The 18,987-nt window shown below is 36.1% G+C and overlaps 1 protein-coding gene across 1 annotated transcript in view; it reads left to right on the top strand.

Annotated features, from left to right (window-relative positions):
• The window catches only part of OVCH1 (ovochymase 1), a 79,795-nt gene that overhangs the window by 37,723 nt on the left and 23,085 nt on the right, over window positions 1-18,987 (top strand). The window contains 8 exon segments of the mRNA XM_023208924.1: window positions 3,111-3,267; window positions 3,579-3,671; window positions 6,948-7,172; window positions 13,014-13,139; window positions 14,136-14,271; window positions 14,919-15,058; window positions 17,488-17,527; window positions 17,529-17,588. Of these exon segments, the coding sequence (XP_023064692.1) occupies window positions 3,111-3,267; window positions 3,579-3,671; window positions 6,948-7,172; window positions 13,014-13,139; window positions 14,136-14,271; window positions 14,919-15,058; window positions 17,488-17,527; window positions 17,529-17,588 (977 nt within the window).

The following is an 18,987-nucleotide window of genomic DNA, read 5'->3' as shown; positions in this document are numbered from 1 at the left end:
GTTTTTTAAATTAATTTCATAGTTTGAGGTCTTAGATTTGAGTCTTTAATCCATTTTGATTTGACTTTTGCAAATGGTGAGAAATAAGGATCTACTTTCATTCCTCTGTATAAGGACATCCAATTTTCCCAGCACAATTTATCGAAGTGACTGTCCTTTCCCCAATGTATTTTTTTTTTTTTTTTGCACCTTTGTCAAAAATGACTTCAATGTAGATGTATGGATTTTCTCTGGGTTTTCTATTCTGTTCCATTGTTCTACGAGTCTGTTTTTATGACAGTACTGTGCTGTTTTGGTCACTATAGCTTTGTAGTATAATTTGAAGTCAGGTAATGTGATCCTTCCAATTCTGTTCTTTTTGCTCAGGATGGCTTGGCTATTCTGAGTCTTTTGTGGTTCCATATACATTTTATGATTATTTTTTCTATTTCTGTGAAGAATGTCATTGATATTTTTTCTAACTTACTTTCATCTACAAAGTCACAGATCTCTCTTCACAGAATAATATATGTCCTCAACCTCATTGATTGCCTTCTAACTGGCCGTGTCTTGCCTTAGAGCCTTAGCCCAGATGTGTCTTTTGCGTAAAATGTTGTTCCTCCAGGTTTTTGGAAAGCTGGCTCTTTCTCATCATTTATGTATCAGCTCAAATGTTATTGAAACTGCATATACATACATGCACATGTAGGCACACATATACCTACCTTTATTCTCTACCATTCACTCTGAGTATTTCTTTTGTAGCTACTATTACCATCTGACTTGTTTATACTCTGTTTTACTCAGTATGTCTGGCTCACAGTAGGCATTGAATAATTTTTTAATAAAAAAAAATCATTTGTGGCTAGGCACGGTGGCCCACACCTGTAACCCCAGCACTTTGGGAGGCCGAGGCAGGTGGATCACGAGGTCAGGAGATTGAGACCATCCTGGCCAACATGGTGAAACCCTGTCTCTATTAAAAATACAAAAAATTAGCCGGGCTTGAGGGCACGTGCCTGTAGTCCCGGCTACTTGGGAGGTTGAGTCAGGAAAATCGCTTGAACCCAGGAGGCAGAGCTTGCAGTGATCCGAGACCGCACCACTGTACTCCAGTCTGGGCAGCAGAACAAGACTCCGTCTCACCAAAAAAAAAAAAAATTCATTTGTTCGCTGAATATTTACTATGGACTAGACCATATGATAGGCACTGGCAAAAAGAGATAAATTGAACAGGTTCCCTGTATCATGGAATGTTTGTGATTGCCTGAAAAATTATGTATTGGGTACGCATTGGTACTGAAAAAAATCAATGATTTAAAATGAAACACTTGACTGGATACATCAGACCATTGTCCAACTGGAAAGGAGTCTTAAATGTAATTGTTATGTGAAAAAATTAGGCCCGGAGGAAAGGTTAATTGTTCTACATTACAGACTAGTGACTGTACCTCTTTTTTCCCAAGTTAAGGTTTCTTCTGTTAAATTTTTTAGTAAAATAGATATTTCAAATATGTACCATCAATTTATGTGCCATCAAATATGTGCACAATTTATCTAACAAGAAGACAAATGACTTAGTTTGGTCCTGAATACATTTGTGTCCATCCACTTCCTGCAAAAGACTTCATTAAAAATTGGAAAGCCTACCCTAAAAAGATGAAAATCCTATGTATTAAGGCTTGCTTTGATACAACTAGTTTAAAAAATTTCACTGTAAATTAAACAAACGTTTATTTAGCATGTATTATGTGCTGAGTATTGCGGTAGGTTTCCTAGGATACAAAGTTGAATCCGATGCAGTGCTTACCCTCAAATGGGGCACATGTTGTAAATAGAAAGAGACATAAACAAGGGCATATATTGGGCACTGCCATTGATTTTCACATTGAACCTCAAGAGATATGTAGAAGAAGTTAGTGCTAATTAATAGATAAATGTGTGTGATGTACATATTTTGGTTCCCTTAATAACAATACCACTGTTGATTTTCTTCAAAATCTCTTTCTGCTTATAATTTATCAATTTAAACAATGCAAATATTGGGAGAAATATTAAAGAGAGACGCTTCCATCTACCTGAGCTTCTTAGTGCTTGTGGGTAGTATTTTTGCCTTTTGAAATGTGTTTAATCATGACCTAAGTAGCCATATCTAAGAGAGTGAACAAAATTAACTATAAGTTAAATTTCCATGTGTCTTTCCTTGAATTCAGTAATTCTGTAAGCCCGATACTAGAGCAGTTTAAGGTAGTTCCATTAATGAATATTTATCAGTTTGGTGGAAGCGAAAGAGCACGGAACTTTGGCAGGTGACATGGGCTCAGATTTTACTGCTGCTAATACCTATGTGTGTGAAATGGGACAGGTCACTTATTTCTCTAATTGTAACTTTTCACATATAATATCTAAGTAAGTTAAATTAGTTTGACCCTTTAAATCTTTGAAATTGTGTAATTTTGGTACCTGCAAGTAAGCCAAAATAAAATTGGAATACTAGAATTAGAGTGAATACATTTTAATAGATTTAAGTCAGCCTTTCACTTTTCTTCACCTCACCACCAACACCCTAGTTTCTCTGTGTATGTCATAACTCTACTCTTTGATCTGAATAGATTGTGTCAAGAGGGACCAGTGATAGGGAAAACACTACATGTAGAGGTTACCACCCAATGACCCTAACCCAATTTCCTTAAAAAAAAAAAAAAAAAGAGAGAGAAACAAAGCAGGCAGCGCATTTCTTATGATGGATCCGTTTGAGCCACTGTGCAGTTTCCTAATTAAATTTTTATTTTTAAAAGATGCTTGAAATCTTAAATATTACAGTTTTACTAATTGATATCATTTAAAGACTATGTCCCTCCAGCGGAGCTGGGAAGACTTAGTAATTGTTTTCTTATTATGTGAACTAAGCTTTATCTTCACCCTGGAATCAAATTACCATCTGATTGTTCATACATTTTGTTTGCTTTTGCAAAACAGTGAATATATAGTACGTAAAAATGGAAATTGACAAAGAACAAATCTTATTAAACACATTATGAATACATTATTGGCCATTCTTGTTCTAAAAATTGAAAGCAGGAGCTTCAGATTAAAGCAGTTTTCTAGAACATGTTTTATTGGTGTTTCAGGGAGACTCTGGTGGACCACTAGTATGTAGACATGAAAATGGTCCCTTTGTCCTCTATGGCATTGTCAGCTGGGGAGCTGGCTGTGTCCAGCCATGGAAGCCGGGTATATTTGCCAGAGTGATGGTCTTCTTGGACTGGATCCAATCAAAAATCAATGGTAAATTGTTTTCAGATGTTATTAAAACAATACCTCTTTCTTTAGAGTGGGTTTGGGAACAGTGAGTGTGGTATAAATTAGCGTGAAAGAGAAAACCATAGAGTAGAATTTCATTTAGTTACTAAACACACTAAAATGCAAGATTCTGCAAAATAAGTTCTCCCATGTGTAGAGTTAGAGTAAAACTGACTTTTTCTGAGGCTGCTTTAATCCTGGATTTGTTTCTTTTATGATAGTGGCTGCTTTGGTGCCGACTATATTTTGTCCTCAGGCTTTCATCTTTATTTTTAACATGTTCTCCCCAAATACAGGTCCTGCTTCACTTCAGACAAATAATAAATGCAAAACCTTAAAACAACAATTACTACCACCCATACCTTCGCCAGGCAGTGCATCTTGGACAGGTAATAAATGTTCACATTATCCCATTGCATTGTCTGTCTAGCTTTGCTAAATTTTCTGTGGAACACTGTAAACTCTGTGTTTTCCTTCTGGTTGGTAGCTTTAGCTGAAAGTGGGAAGAGTTGTTATTATGATTGCTGGAGATCATTTCTACCCCAAAGCTAGACCTGTTGCAGATGTTTTTAAAAATTTTGTGGTTGTGAACAAGTGCTTGAATGTTGGAGAATTAACACAGAATTATTTTAAGCTCTGAATCTGAACAAAAGTCCTTCTATATGCAGGTATCTTGCTAGGTAAAGACTCTGGGTATGAGATGACTAAGACCAGCATCAGCATTAGTATTTCTCTTCATTCTTCCACAGCTATCACTGTCTGTTGGATAAAATAGGATTTTGATTTTTAGTCAAAACTAACAGCAACTGGAGGATTAGAAATCTCTAATAGACTTGTAGGAAGATAGAAGTTCTATTTTATTATCACTCTTGGTTTCCAAGTGGTAGTTTTTCTTTTGTTGCCCATGTCTTCTCCTTCCCCAATACATTCAACCCCAGTAAACAACTAGGAAGAGTTTAAAGAAAATGTAAGATATAGAAGGTAGAACTGCAAGAGTGAAGACTTTGAGTAGAAGAAAGAAGTTGAGATCTAGTGCCCAAAAGGAGGGGATGGTCTTAGATAGGAGCAAAATAACCATCATCTATAGTTAATGGATGGAAGGCAGGATCTTTAGGCACCAGTGCAGGTATGAGGTGTATGGGTATAGATGGAGATAGGAGCTTGCGGTATTTCTCTTCTGATTGCTTCTTTTTCTTAGCAGGTGAACAAGAAGAAGGAGTTGTTCAAGAAAGTTTGATTTTTTAAGAGAAAAAAGGATGAAATATTTCTCTAGAAAATAGCATAGTGAATAGAAAGATATAGTAGAACTGCTGGGTAGCATAAAGCCCCCCTGAGATGAATGATCATAATTTCAGAGCGCAAAATGCCCCCAGTTAACTTAGTTGTATGTTTTCCTCTGGATACACTGAGGTAGATACAGAGTAGGTAGAGTATAGATTTAATCAAAGTGGAGTGTTCCCAAGTATGTGAAGGGTATAAGGGAATTCAGAGTGTATGTGAATAAGTGGTTAAAATGATGGATCATTGGAATTTAGGATGGGTAAGGAATGAAATACGGATGAGATATTTGTTTGGGACAAAAATAAGGTGGTAGGACACGTAAATTATGAGTCCCAAAAGGTGGAAGGAGTATTAAGGGAGACTGAAAAGATGGAAGGTCGTGGTTGGAGAAAATGGTTCCTGAAACTGAGATTACAGAAGGCTTGGAGTTACTGCTGTTGATCAAGTGTCTAGGGGTTGACCATAAGGATAAGTGGCTGAGGTCAGGTGGAAGACAAGATCATTGCAGGAAAGTTGAGGAGCTGGGAAACTTCAGTGCTGGAATCATCATGTATATAGTGATTGAAATCAGAAAGAACTGTGACAGGAAAAGTATTGGAGAAAATGACTGCTAAAATCTTCCAGGAATGAGGAGTGGACCTAGGACCATTTGTCTGGCAACATGAGTCAAAGAGTCAAAGCTGGGGGTAGGTAGCGTTAGGTTAAAAGTAAATCTGGACTTGGGATTGAGACAGAGAGCAGACTTGGGTCCAAGATCCTATAAACTATTGATTTCAATGGACTGAGTTGAATGAATTCAGTGGGTGCGTAAATAGGTTAATCCATGTAAGGCACTTAAAACAGGGAGGACCTGACCCGAGATAAGGGTCCATAAATGGTGGTGACAGTGCCATCTAATGTATTTTTTGAATGACCTTATTCAGGTCATTAGAAAATGAACATTGTTAAAATGTAAATAAAATGTTTCTCTTTTAAATATGTTCAGAAACAGTTATGCATGCCAAAGAACTTTGAAAGTTTTACATAGAGAAAGGTGTTGCTTTGTTTTATTCTATAATTATTTTCAGAGACAAAATGTTAGGACCATGCCATATTTAACACCCACCCACTCCTGCCACTTACTTTTTACACTAGGGAGTTAATGAATCTTAGCAATAGTTTCTTTTAGTTGTTACTCCCATTTATATAAAGTCTTGACTTGTTGGTAATTCATGGCTCTATGTGATTTCCGGTCAGACTTTTCACAGAGGATTCATATAGAGAGGGAGAAAAACTAAAAAGATTAGAAAGACAGGTTGAGGCCAGACTCTGAAAGATCTTGCAAGCTGAACTACTTTAGTTGCTTTCAGTAGGAAATAAGTTTGATTTATTTTTATTTTATACACCATTCTCAGATGGTAGAGCATAGTGAGGGAAGATTATAGACTGAAAAATCATTTAGTTTACGATTAAATCAAAATGGTAAATATCTGATTAGATTCTTGTAGCCATACAGATAAAAAAAAAAAAAAAAAAAAAAAAAGAGGACTAACAAAGAAATGACAGAAAACCAAACAATGGAGTAGAATCCTAAGTTTCTGTAGCACTTCATTTCCCTTATTCCACTTTTCACCTACCTCTACTGTTAATAAAAGCATGTTTACGTACCTCCTCCTCAGTTATAGTATTAATTTCTCTAGGGCAGAGCATGCATAATTGTATATTCACTAACACATACATTCAAATATGAACATAGAATATTTCATTTTTTAATTGCTCAGAAAGTTTTTGTCAAAGGAATAGACATAAAGGAAGAAGAGAGAGTTAAGGACGAAGCCCTGATCAGGACATAAGAGAAGCTGATTGCCGAGTCAATGGGCCAGGGAAAAACTGACATCTGAACTGCAGAAGGTATCCCAAAGTTCCAAGGGTGCCCTTGGACTTAGCAAGCTGAAGAAGTGAGACATCTCAGTATATCCAGCAAATTATGTTTTTCATGACCTCAGTCACAAGCTCAAATGAATGTAATCATTTGTCCCAGCAAATTCAACTAATTTAGTGAAGCTTTTAGGAACAGGTCTTCAGCTGCATCTCAAAGAAGGAAAAAAATGAAATCCTGCTGGGAATAGAGAATGCAACCTACTGTCTATTTTCTAAGAAACTTTAAAAATTCATTTAAAATTGATTCAAAATAATTGTGATTTACATTCTACCTGTATAATATCATTTCAAGAAAATAAGACACATTAAATAGAATGCTTTTTTAACATAATAATTTGTAACTGACAGTAACAAAGTCTTAATTTTCTTCTTTCAAGCCGAGGTTTTTCAGTCTTGTGGTAGAACCTAGTTCTTCTTTGCTTTATTTATGTTGGTCCCTGGTGTCTGTGTGTTCTGAATTGCAGGCTGTTGCTCTGAAGCAGAGCTAGAAAAGCCCAGAGGCTTTTTTCCCACTCCACGATATCCACTGGATTATAGAGGAAGACTGGAATGTTCTTGGGTGCTCAGAGTTTCACCAAGCAGTATGGCAAAATTTACTGTTGAGTATCTGTCACTCCTGGGGTCTCCTGTGTGTCAAGACTCAGTTCTAATTATTTATGAAGAAAGACACAGTAAGAGAAAGATGGCAGGTAATCCTTCCTGGATATAAACTTTGTGCTAGGAGTCTTGTCCATGTAGGCAGCTTATTATCAGGAATGAGTCTGACTTGATAATAATGCTACCAAAATGTTGATCCATGTAATAGGAATGTAATAGGAATGCTTTTCCCCTTGCAAACACCTTTAACATTTTCATTATTATTATTATTATACTTTAAGTTCTGGGTGACATGTGCAGAACATGCAGGTTTGTTACAAAGGTGTACACATGCCGTGATGGTTTGCTGCACCCATAAACCCGTCATCTACATTAGGTATTTCTACTAATGCTATTCCTCCCCTACTTCCCCACCCCCCGACAGGCCGTGGTGTGTGATGTTCCCATCCCTGTGTCCATGTGTTCTCATTGTTCAACTCCCACTTACGATTGAGAACATGCGGTGTTTGGTTTTCTGTTCTTGTGTTAGTTTGCTAAGAATGATGGTTTCCAGCTTCATCCATGTCCCTGTAAAGAATATAAACCCATTCATTTTTATGGCTGTAGAGTATAACATGGTGTATATGTGCCACATTTTCTTTATCCAGTTTATCATTGATGGGCATTTGGGTTGGTTCTAGTCTTTGCTATTGTGAATAGTGCTGCAATAAACATGCGTGTGCATGTGTCGTTATAGTAGCATGATTTATAATCCTTTGGGTATATACCCAGTAATGGGATCACTGGGTCAAAAGGTATTTCTGGTTCTAGATCCTTGAGGAATCGCCACACTGTCTTCCACAATGGTTGAACTAATTTACACTCCTACCAACAGTGTAAAAGCGTTTCTATTTTTCCACATCCTCTCTAGCATCTGTTGTTTCCTGACTTTTTAATAATCGCCATTCTATCTGGCATGAGATGGTATCTCATTGTGGTTTTGATTTGCATTTCTCTAATGACTAGTGATGATGAGCTTTTTTTCATATATTTGTTGGCCACAGAAATGTCTTCTTTTGAGAAGTATCTGTTCATATCCTTTGCCCACTTTTTGATGGGATTGTTTGTTTTTTTCTTGTAAATTTGTTTAAATTCCTTATAGATTCTGGATATTATACCTTTGTTAGATGGATAGATTGCAAAAATTTTCTCCCATTCTGTAGGTTGCCTGTTCACTCTGATGATAGTTTCTTTTGCTGTGCAGAAGCTCTTTAGTTTAATTAGATCCTATTTGTCAATTTTGACTTTTGTTGCCATTGCTTTTGGTGTTTTAGTCATGAAGTCTTTGCCCATGCCTATGTCCTGAATGGTATTGCCTAGATTTTCTTCTAGGGTTTTTGTGGTTTTAGGTCTTATGTTTAAGTCTTTCATCCATCTTGAGTTAATTTTTGTATAAGGCATAAGGTAGGGGTTCAGTTTCAGTTTTCTGCATATGGCTAGGCAGTTTTCCCAAAGCCATTTATTATGTAGGGAATCCTTTCCTCATTGCTTGTTTTTGTCAGATTTGTCAAAGATCAGATGGTTGTAGATGTGTGTCATTATTTCTGAGGCCTCTGTTCTGGTCCATTGATCTATGTATCTGTTTTGGTACCAGTACCATGCTGTTTTGGTTACTGTAGCCTTGCAGTACAGTTTGAAATCAGGTAGTGTGATGCCTCCAGCTGTGTTCTTTTGGCTTAGGATTGTCTTGGCTATACAGGCTCATTTTTCATAAGCATTTCTATACACCAATGACAGACAAACAGCCAAATCATGAGTGAACTCTCATTCACAACTGCTATAAAGATAATAAAATACCTAGGAATACAACTTACAAGGGATGTGAAGGAACTCTTCAAGAAGAACTACAAACCACTGCTCAAGGAAATAAGAGAGGACACAAACAAGTGGAAAAACTTCCATGCTCATGGATGGGAAGGATCAACATCGTGAAAATGGCCATACTGCCCAAAGTAATTTGTAGATTCAAAGCCATACCCATCAAGCTACCACTGGCTTTCTTCACAGAATTAGAAAAAAAAAAAAAAAAAAAAAAAAAAACCTTAACATTTTCAAGTACTTTGAATTGAGATAGCAAATATACTTAAGGTTGAGAGTGTGTGTGTGTATATGTGTGTGTGTGTGTGTGTGTGTGTGTGTGTGTGTGTAGGGAAGGGGAAAAAAGGCAAGAGGGCTCAACTTCTTCAAACATAGTGGAACCATGCCAGAATGCTGGAAGAATATATATTGTAAAAGAGCAAGTCAGAAGATGGTTAAAAATAGAGCAGGAGAGGAAGGTGAATGAAAAAATAAAGCAGAAATACATTAAAGGCTTTTAAAGTGGCAGGATTGAAAAGATCTGCTGAAAACATGCCAGCACTCATTTTTCATTTCATGCACAGAGAAACCTGTTTTTGTTCAACAAAACAAACTTGCCTCCTCCTGTTCGCACACATGTAATGAAAGCTTTTTGGCTCGCAGTAAGGAGGGAGGTGGGAGGTGATTGAAATAATTTGGTTAATGGGGAAATCTGGAAAGAAAATAAGTTTGTGTATGTCATTGACCATGTGTGTGGCATCTATTTGTGCTTGATTCCAAAGTGCGTAGAGGCCAGGGAAACTGCTGTGATGGTGGGATTGTTTTCTTAGGACAAACTCTGAGAGATTAAATCACTGGGTTAGAAAGCACAAATGTTTGCTTAAAGCATCTTTCTTTATAAGTACAATCTAATTTAGACTACAGTGACACAATTAATTAGCCTATCTGCTTGGCACATTTTCCCCCTAGAATCAGATCACCTCCTTCATCTTCCTTGATTAGAACAGTTCCAGGGCTTCTTGCAGCGAGAATAAAATTCACACTCCCTGGAAGACTCCCTCTCTGTCAGCTCATGGGCTCCCAATACCTCTCATTCTCACCTTGGGACCATTGTCTGTCTATTCCCAGCACTTTAAAGAGCTCCTTCTCATCCTTGTGCCTCATGTCCTTCAATTCTTGATGGAATGTCACCTTCTTAATGAGACCAACCTTGACTGATGTATGTTGCATCACACCCCTGCCTCCAGACTTCTCAGTTCCCTTTTCTTAGAGCACTTATTATCTTCTAACACAAGAGTCTCCAACCCTCCAACCCCCGGGCCGCAGACCAGTACCAACTCGTGGCCTGTTAGGAACTGGGCCACACAGCAGGAGGTGAACAACGGGCAAGCATTACCACCTGAGCTCCGCCTCCTGTTAGATCAGTGGCAGCATTAGATTCTCATAGGAATGTGAACTGCACATGCAAAGGATCTAGGATGCCTGCTCCTTATGAGACTCTAATGCCCGATGATCCGAGATGGAACAGTTTCATCTCAAAACCATTCCTCCCACTGTTTGTGGAAAAATTGTCTCCCATGAACCTGGTCCCTGGTACCAAAAAGTTTGGAGTCCGGGGTTAAAAGTTTAGAATCTAACACATTATAATTTTTTTTTTCATGATTATGGCTTATCTGTGTCTTCCCAATTGAGTATGATTTTCATGAGAGCTGGAGTTTTTGCCTGTTTGGATCAAGAAGCCTCAGTGCCTAGAACAGTGCCTGACATGTAGAAGGCGCTTCATAAATAAGTGAACAAGAGAATCGTCACCTCCTCAAAGAGGGCCTCTCAGTCTAAAGTAGCATCATCCATTCCTTCCCACAGTCATTGTCTGTTACATTGGCTTTCATTTCATCTTTGATCTCTCTATGAAACCATCTTCATTTACCTGACTAAAATGAAAGCTTCGTGAGAGCAGAGACCTTGCTGTCTGTTCTCTTCTGTATACTTCAACACCTAGGGATTCGAAACGTTTTCTTTTTTATGAATTTTTGCTGAGTTTGTTTTATTCATGAAGATTTGTTAAATTACTCTTCAGAAAGGCTAACTTAATTTTCACAGTCATTAGCAGTGCCTAGGATCTTCTTTCACCATGCCCAGAACCTAATATGTCAATTTAATAGGCAATTGTCCCTTAAAAATAATCATTAATGGAGATAATTTCTTTTTTGCTTTTATTTTTCTTTGTTTTAAGACTACGTCTCCCTATTTTGCCCAGGCTGACCTCGAACTCCTGGGCTCAAAAGATCTTCCTAATTCAGCCTCCCAAATACTGTACCCAGCTTGTTTTTTAAAAAATTAATTGCCATTGTCTTTTGTGCCTTTTTAAAATTTCAGTATTATTCTTTTTATTGCTTTATGAACTTTATATAAAAGATATTTTTCCTTGGTCACATCTATTCTTAATGCTTATTCTTAATGTTGTCATAAGTTTATTCTTAATGCTTTCCTTTGTCATTAATTTATTCTTAATGCTTTTTCTTAGTATTGCCATTTGCTTTTGTATTATTTATTATGTTAATATAAATTTTTAAAAATTTAGTTGTTTATTCATACATGTCTTTGATCTTTGGTTTTTATCTCATTGCTTTCATGCTTAAAAATTTATTCCCCATTCTGAGGTCAGAATGTTTAATTAAAAAAAAAACTTTCAAAATCATGCTGAAATATATTTTCTCATATGGTAAAGTGACTCTATTGCTGCTTTCTTTTTAAAAAGTCTTTTTCTTCCGAATTGATAGCGCTATTTCTATAATATACTATATTCTTATACAGAGAGACACATTTTCTGGGGAAACTTGCCTTTATCATTATTGCCTATTGAAAACCATGCTTGACTTCATTGTAGATTACCTGAGGAATCCCTATAATTTTCCAACCTAGCACTTCTTTAATTTTTGAAATTGTCAGCTTGAACTTGGTGGAATTGTTCTGTCCCTTCAGATTGCATCTAGGAGAATAGAAAGCCTATAATGGAAATGCCATTCTTTACTTAAATTATATAGTATTCTTTACTGTAAAATGCTGTTTCTCCCTGTTAAAGGTAGCAATTCATTTAAAAGTTACATTCACTTCTATTTGCTGCAAAGAAATATTAGTTCATTCTTCAAATAGCATTTCACCATTGTATACTTTAAAATGCCAATGAATGTTTTTCTTCTTTTCTCTTTCTTGGCTCTTATCCCCTCCCTCCTTTCATCCTACAAGTATTTGTGAAGCACCTACTATTAGCCAGGGACTGAGTCATCTTGGTTCTGAGGATTCAGTAGTGAAAAAAATAAATTTTCTGCCCTTATCAAGCTTATATTCTAGCAGGGAGAAAACACATAATAAGCTAAAATATAAGGCATCTTAGATGGAAGAACTAAGGAAGAAAAACTAAAGTGGGAAAGGAGAAAAGAAGTATCTGGGATGTAGGTGCCACATAGTTGTATGTAGTACAATCAGCAGATATCTTTCTGAGCAGGTGACATTTAAATAAATGGTTCAAAATGATACTGAATTATTCTTAATGTAGAAGAGTTTGATCCTAAGAAACTCACAGGTTCTTTCCACACATGCTTAATCAGCCCTCTGAATCATGTCAGAATTATGATTATAATTTTCCCTTCTATCTTTGACTTAGGTTCTCAAAGCAATCAATAAAAGACTGACTATAGGCAAATAATACATTTTCAAGTAGAAAATGTTTTCCATCATAGATCTTCATGGTGAGGTATTTTTAATAAGTAGGTTACTTTTCCAGGAGAAAAAGGTCGTATCAGTCATTTTAAAGATAAAATAATTTACTACCTACTGTCCTTCAGGAAGCACTGCAACAAAGTAGATAATGATGGATATTAGATACATGGACCCAAGTTGAAGATCCTAACTTCCCACCCCACTAGTTTGTGATGCTGAGTGAGTCACTTGTGTTCTGGAATCCTGTTTCCTCATTTTACAGAATGGAATCAATTCCTACCTTGTGGGTTAAATTAATTGCTCTGCCTAAAATATAGAAACTGCTGTAAAATTGTCATTCTTATTTTTTTTTTACTAGAGTTCACTTTTTAACCTAGGTGGATTACATGGGAGAAGACTTTACTCAATGACTTTCATGAGCCCTGAACCGCTGGTGAGGGTGACATTCCAGTCCTTTGTACAAGGTGCATTTGGCATAAGCTATATAGTCTTGAAAGTCCTAGGTATGTCTGGTTTTTTTATAAACGTGTAAAGGCTAAAAAAATCAATATTACTCTATTTAGGAATATTTCAAAACATACACAGCATTTTGAAAGAAATTATGTTTCTGTGGGGAAATTAGTATGTGTTTGAAAGGAAAATCTACTTAAGTCACCTAAGATTTGATCAAGTCCAAAAGGGAAACTGCTCAATAGAGAACTTGATTGAATTGTATATGATTTCTGAAAATGGCTAAGATATGTTGGTTGCAAGATAACTTTTGTCTGTGGCTGCAGTTTTATACCACAAAGAATGGTTTCTGCAGCCGTAATTCTTGTGACTCAGAAGATTTGGGTTCTAAATCTTAGCTGGTTGATTAGCTGTGGACAATTTATTATCTCTGATTAGAATTTTCTTTGTAATGATATAATAAAAAATTAGAATAAGTTTTGAAAACAAACTACACAAATATTATATTCTAGCATTGTAAGTGTAAACGATGTAATTCGGAGTTGTCAGATTGAACTTTAGAACATGTAATTAGTGAGGTTTTTTTCTTCTTGATATAGACAACTGAAAGCTAACTTCCCCTCTTGGCACCTAAAAGCATTGCTGAGAATATATTTTTCTAGACCTGTGTATACTGCATATTTGGAAAACGTTAAGTGAGTAATAAAGCATTTATATCATATGAAAGTTTTCTCTTGGAAGAATATATTAAGAATACTGCTTTCAGATGGAATTAGGCAGTTAACAGGTATTATCCATAGCTGTGTCCTGTAATCTTCCATAGACCCTAGGCTATGTCAGAGATCATTCTGAGAGATGTGCTTGTTTCCTGTACCTTTTGAATATTTAAGATGGAGAAAATTTTCAGTGAAACCAACCACCTCCTAATAATTACTTGTTTTCCCAGGACAATTAGAGAAGAGAGCTGTTTACCTTGATCTGAAAAGACATATAAGAAGCCTGTTAAACATTGGTTTGATTCTCATTTTCTCTGCTTCCTATTCTTTTAGGTCCAAAGGACAGTAAAATAACCAGACTTTCCCAAAGTTCAAACAGAGAGCACTTGGTCCCTTGTGAGGATATTCTTCTGACCAAGCCAGAAGGGATCATGCAGATCCCAAGAAATTCTCACAGAACTACTATGAGGTAAGGAAGGAATGATTATTATAATGGAAGAAGTGTGTGGAAAAAATGGGTTGACTGACATCAACACTTGGTATTTGCTTAAAACATTATTCTTCACCTCTTTTCCATAAAGAATACACTCTTAGGTAACCCCTAATCTATGGCCTTTAATATGGAAACAAAACAAAACAATGTAAGAATGTTCTTGTTTATAAATTGTACTTTCTCAACAAAATAGACCATGTATTAGCAAAGTGAAAAGTCAAATCTCTACAAAGAATGTTGGAGGCTGATATAATGTATGTAAACTATTTGGGCACATAGTAGATACTTAATAAATGATGCATGGGAGTTTGGGGCAAATTCTGGCACATGTACGTCCTTCAGGTCTTGTAAATTTTCAATCAGAATTTAAAACAATATCCACAATTGGTCAACCATTCACCATAATGTGTGAACTTTATAAATTTTGGCAAATTAGGTATTACTTGATAAATTTGATATAATTTAAAGAACAAATCTTTCTCTCTCACAACCATAAGGAAACAGACACAAAAACTAAGGCTCACTGGGGGTCAATAACATTGATGCATTAATTTCTGAGCAAAATAACTAACAATATATTCTGTTTAGAAATAATTTCTGACTTTGTTTCATCTGTGCCATAGTTGCCAATGGAGGTTAGTAGCCCCTTTAAATCACATCATTCAGCTTAATATTATCAACTTCCCGATGAAGCCAACAACTTTGGTCTGTCATGGTCATCTGCATGTTTACGAAGGATTTGGACCAGGAAAAAAATTAATAGGTAACTGGTTTCCCATGAATCACTATGCTACTGATTTTCTCTTATGAAGCATGTTTAGATTGTTTTATATTCAATATGTGGCTTACAAGTGACATACACTAGTCTCTTCTTATAGAATGTTGAAATAGACTTACTGTTAAACTTTTGTCAGATTTAAAATTAAGATATAAAATCTCAGGTTTAGTTAAAAACAAAGTCCAACAATGTTTCTTACATGGATCACACCTAGATTAAATTTGCTCAGAAATACTAAAAATCAAGAATGAACGAAGTAGTTTTAGACAAAAACACAAGAAAATTAAGACTATAAAATTAATAAGGCAAAATAATCACAGCAAAAGACATTACATGAGTTTATGAATTGGTAGTAGTTAGAAACCTGGATACTGTGATTTAAACTCATTATTTTCAAAGAGAAATGCAGGCGCACTGCTAGTTCAACAGTTGAACTCCACCAGCACTAAAGGTACTTCAATTATTTTGGCTTTTCCTAATGGTTGCATAATGGCTATTTCAGTTCTCCTCATTACATTGATGAAAGAAGGGACAGGGAGGATTATCCCTATCAGGAAAGCAAACATGTTTCCAAGAATCCTGTAGCAGACTTACATCTCTGGCCAGAATTGTCACATGGCCATGCCTGACCAGAGGGTGACTAGAGAGAAGGGAAATGGAAAAGCATTTTGGGTGATCAACCAAGATTTCTGGACACCATGGGATATAAAAGTCCACAGTTCTGAAATCTGATGGTTCTGGGTCCATATCTCTGTTCTACCACATACTAGTTAAGTGACTTTGGGAATGATCTCAAATCTTTCTAAGACTCAGTTTCCTCATTTGTGAGAGGAGACATCCCACCACCATAAACACTATGGTCTATGAATTCCCAGTTTACTTAATCAAGAAATAAATGTGGAATGAAGTAAAAGCCCAGCGAAAGAGGATGTATGGCTTTTTGCTGGTCTTTGCCTTCCTAAGAAGGACCCAGATACAGGTGTCACTCTCCATGCAGGTAGGGTCCTCTCAGAGCGGATAAAAAAGTCAATTGCTAAACCGCTGTCTTTTTTACTCTTCAGATTTACAATACTATCCTAGAAGTAAGTGCACTAAGAATATTTCTGTTTCTATTTAGGAGAATGTTGATGAGCACCGAGCTTTCTTGGTTCTTAAGCCAATTCAGCACTAAGAAGACCACAGCTTCTTGTGGGGAGACTGCAGTATCTACGAAAATGATGTATACTTCTACCGTTCGTGCCTTACAGAACACCTGTTACCATGCACTGCCTCATGAGGTTGTTTTGAGAATTAAATAAGAGAAGGCATGTTAATCAATACTAAGAAACCAAGCTTGTGTTTTGTTTGGATTAAAAATATTTATTCTGATTCCTGTTCTTAAAATTGTGCTGCTTGGAGGAACAGTTTAGATTGTCTCCCTATTGCCTCTTCTATGGGTGACAGGGCAAAATAGATTGGAAAAACAAAGAAATAAAGAAGGGGACAGGGAAGGAAGAGTACATTAGCAATGTCAGTTATCACTTACAATATTAATCAACTATATATCTGTTCTTTACTTAGAACTAATTCACAAAACATACTATTTTCTATTTCTTTCTCCCCAAAAGTTTTATGACTCTTTTTCAATTTCTTTAAATAGGGTTTACAAGCTCTGTGGGATAGGGAAGGAAAAAAATATTTCTCTTCTACCCATCTATCCAGAGGAACAAATCCTGTGATCAGAAGTTTAGAACTTATAGCCCAACCTCTGGGTAGGGGAGAGGGACTGGAAATTGACTTAATCAGCAATTGCCAATGATGTGATTGATCATGTCTATGTAATGAAGCCCTCATAAAACCCCAAAAGGAGAGTTCAGAAAGTTGGGTTGGTGTACACATGGAGGGTGCTGGGAGGATGGTGTACCCAGAAAGAACAGTGAAGCTCTGTGCCCAGACTCCATATCTTGCCATATACATCTTTCATTTGACTGTTCCTGAACTATATCATTTGTAATAAGTAAGTAAACACAACTAAAGTGTTTCCCTGAATTTTGTGAGTTGTTTTAGTAAATTATCAAACCTGAGGAGGGGATTGTGGGAACCTCTGATTTATTGCTGGGCAGTCAGTAGCACATGTGACAACCTGGACTTGCAATTGGCATCTGAACTGGGGAGTGAGGACAGTCTTGTGAAACTGAGCTCTTAACCTGTGCAGTCCATGCTAACCCAAGGTAGATAAGAATGGAATTGAGTTGTAAGATACCCAGTTGTTGTGGGGGGGAAAAAGTCCCATACATCTGGTGTGAGAAGTGAAGTACCGAGAGTAGCAGTAGTTGTAGGAGAGATAGAGATTTTTCCTTTAGTTGGTGTAGAGAAGTTTTTGTTTTGTTTTGTTTTGTTTTTTGTTTTTTGTTTTGTTTCTCAGACCATCTTAGCTTCATGGGCTGGAACTCTGGCAATGACACTGACAAAAGACAAAAAGAGAAAAACGGAATTTTCTTAACACATATATCATGCCTATATGGGAAAATTCAGTGGTGAGTAACTCAAAGAAGTGATTAGAAATTGGGCTTATATAACATTTTCACAAAAGAACAATAAATAAGAGAAGTGACAAAATAAAGAAAAAGGACCTTGAGCTTCTAGGGGTGGCATATTGTAGGAAGGTGAATATATTGGGGACAGTTGTAGAAAACTAAGGTTTCTTTAGAAAGATTTGTTATGTAGATTCTTCTGGTGTCGTCTCTGGGCTGATAAGAGTCTAGATTTGTCTCTAAGAATTGTTCTGCCTTTCCTAGTGGAGAGAGTGGGAGGGCAGAGAGTTTTTCTTCTATCTATATTTTTTTTCAATTGCTTTCTGCTGAAAATAATCTTTGTGCCAGGGTAGTATACTCTCAGCCACCTCCGGGTTAAGTCAATGCTTGACCTCAGCAGATTATTTGATGAACATTTGACAGAACCAAATAGGATTTATCTCAAGAACACAAGGAAAATTGAATATTAAAATGTATTGTATATTAAGATTTTCTTCTATAAATTAGAAAAAATAGATACAAATTATATAGCAATTGTAATCTTAAAACCTTAGCAGTAAAATGTAGAAGATATAAGGGGAAAATTACTTCAATTACATTTAGCAATAAAAGCCATATGATAACTAGGAATAACCTTAAATTTGAGATTTATTGTTCAAACTAGGAAAGTTTATCAAGTTGCATGTGTGGGCACACAAATACATACAAACACACAAATATTTGCATAGATAAAAGTACCATGTTCTAAAACTGAAAGATATAACTCATTAACTCAACACAAATTAATTTAAAAATATATTTTCCAACTAAATCCCAATGGAATTTTTTTTCTGGAGGGATGAAGAGGAAATTAAACAACTCCAAAATTTATCCTGTAAATAAATAGCACTAGCTGAAAATCTCTTGGGGAAAGTGACCAAATGGTTAAGGTAGAATTGCTCTATCAGATATTTAAAGTACACTTTAAAACAATGGCAATTAAAACTATCAGAAGAAACAAGTGATTGAAAATAGACTAGAAGGGGCCCTAGAAAATTTGAGACCACCGTATGTGGTTTATTTGTCATTACCACTCAGAAAATGTATAAAATTATTCTTCACATCACGCAATAGCTGATAAAGGAGTTAGTTTTTGTAAGGCACTAAAATTGGAAAATATTAGTTAACCATATGAAGAAGGACTTTCTCATATAGAAGTAGTGGAAGAAAACAAGTTCCTGTGTAATTAAAAACTCTTCTGCATCCACAGAAACAAAACTAAAAAGCAAATACATGGGATTTTCAACTATGCTGAGAAAAGTCTGAAGTAATAGATATAAGAAGTGTTTACAGATCAATAATAGAAAAGCTAAGATCTGTAAAATAAATTTATAGGACCTAGACCACTTTGACTTAGTCTTG

The sequence above is a fragment of the Piliocolobus tephrosceles genome, chromosome 10 (genome assembly GCF_002776525.5).
Source record: "Piliocolobus tephrosceles isolate RC106 chromosome 10, ASM277652v3, whole genome shotgun sequence".
NCBI lineage: Eukaryota > Metazoa > Chordata > Mammalia > Primates > Cercopithecidae > Piliocolobus > Piliocolobus tephrosceles.
Note: the sequence above shows the minus strand (reverse complement) of the source record. Positions and strands in the feature narration are given on the sequence as shown.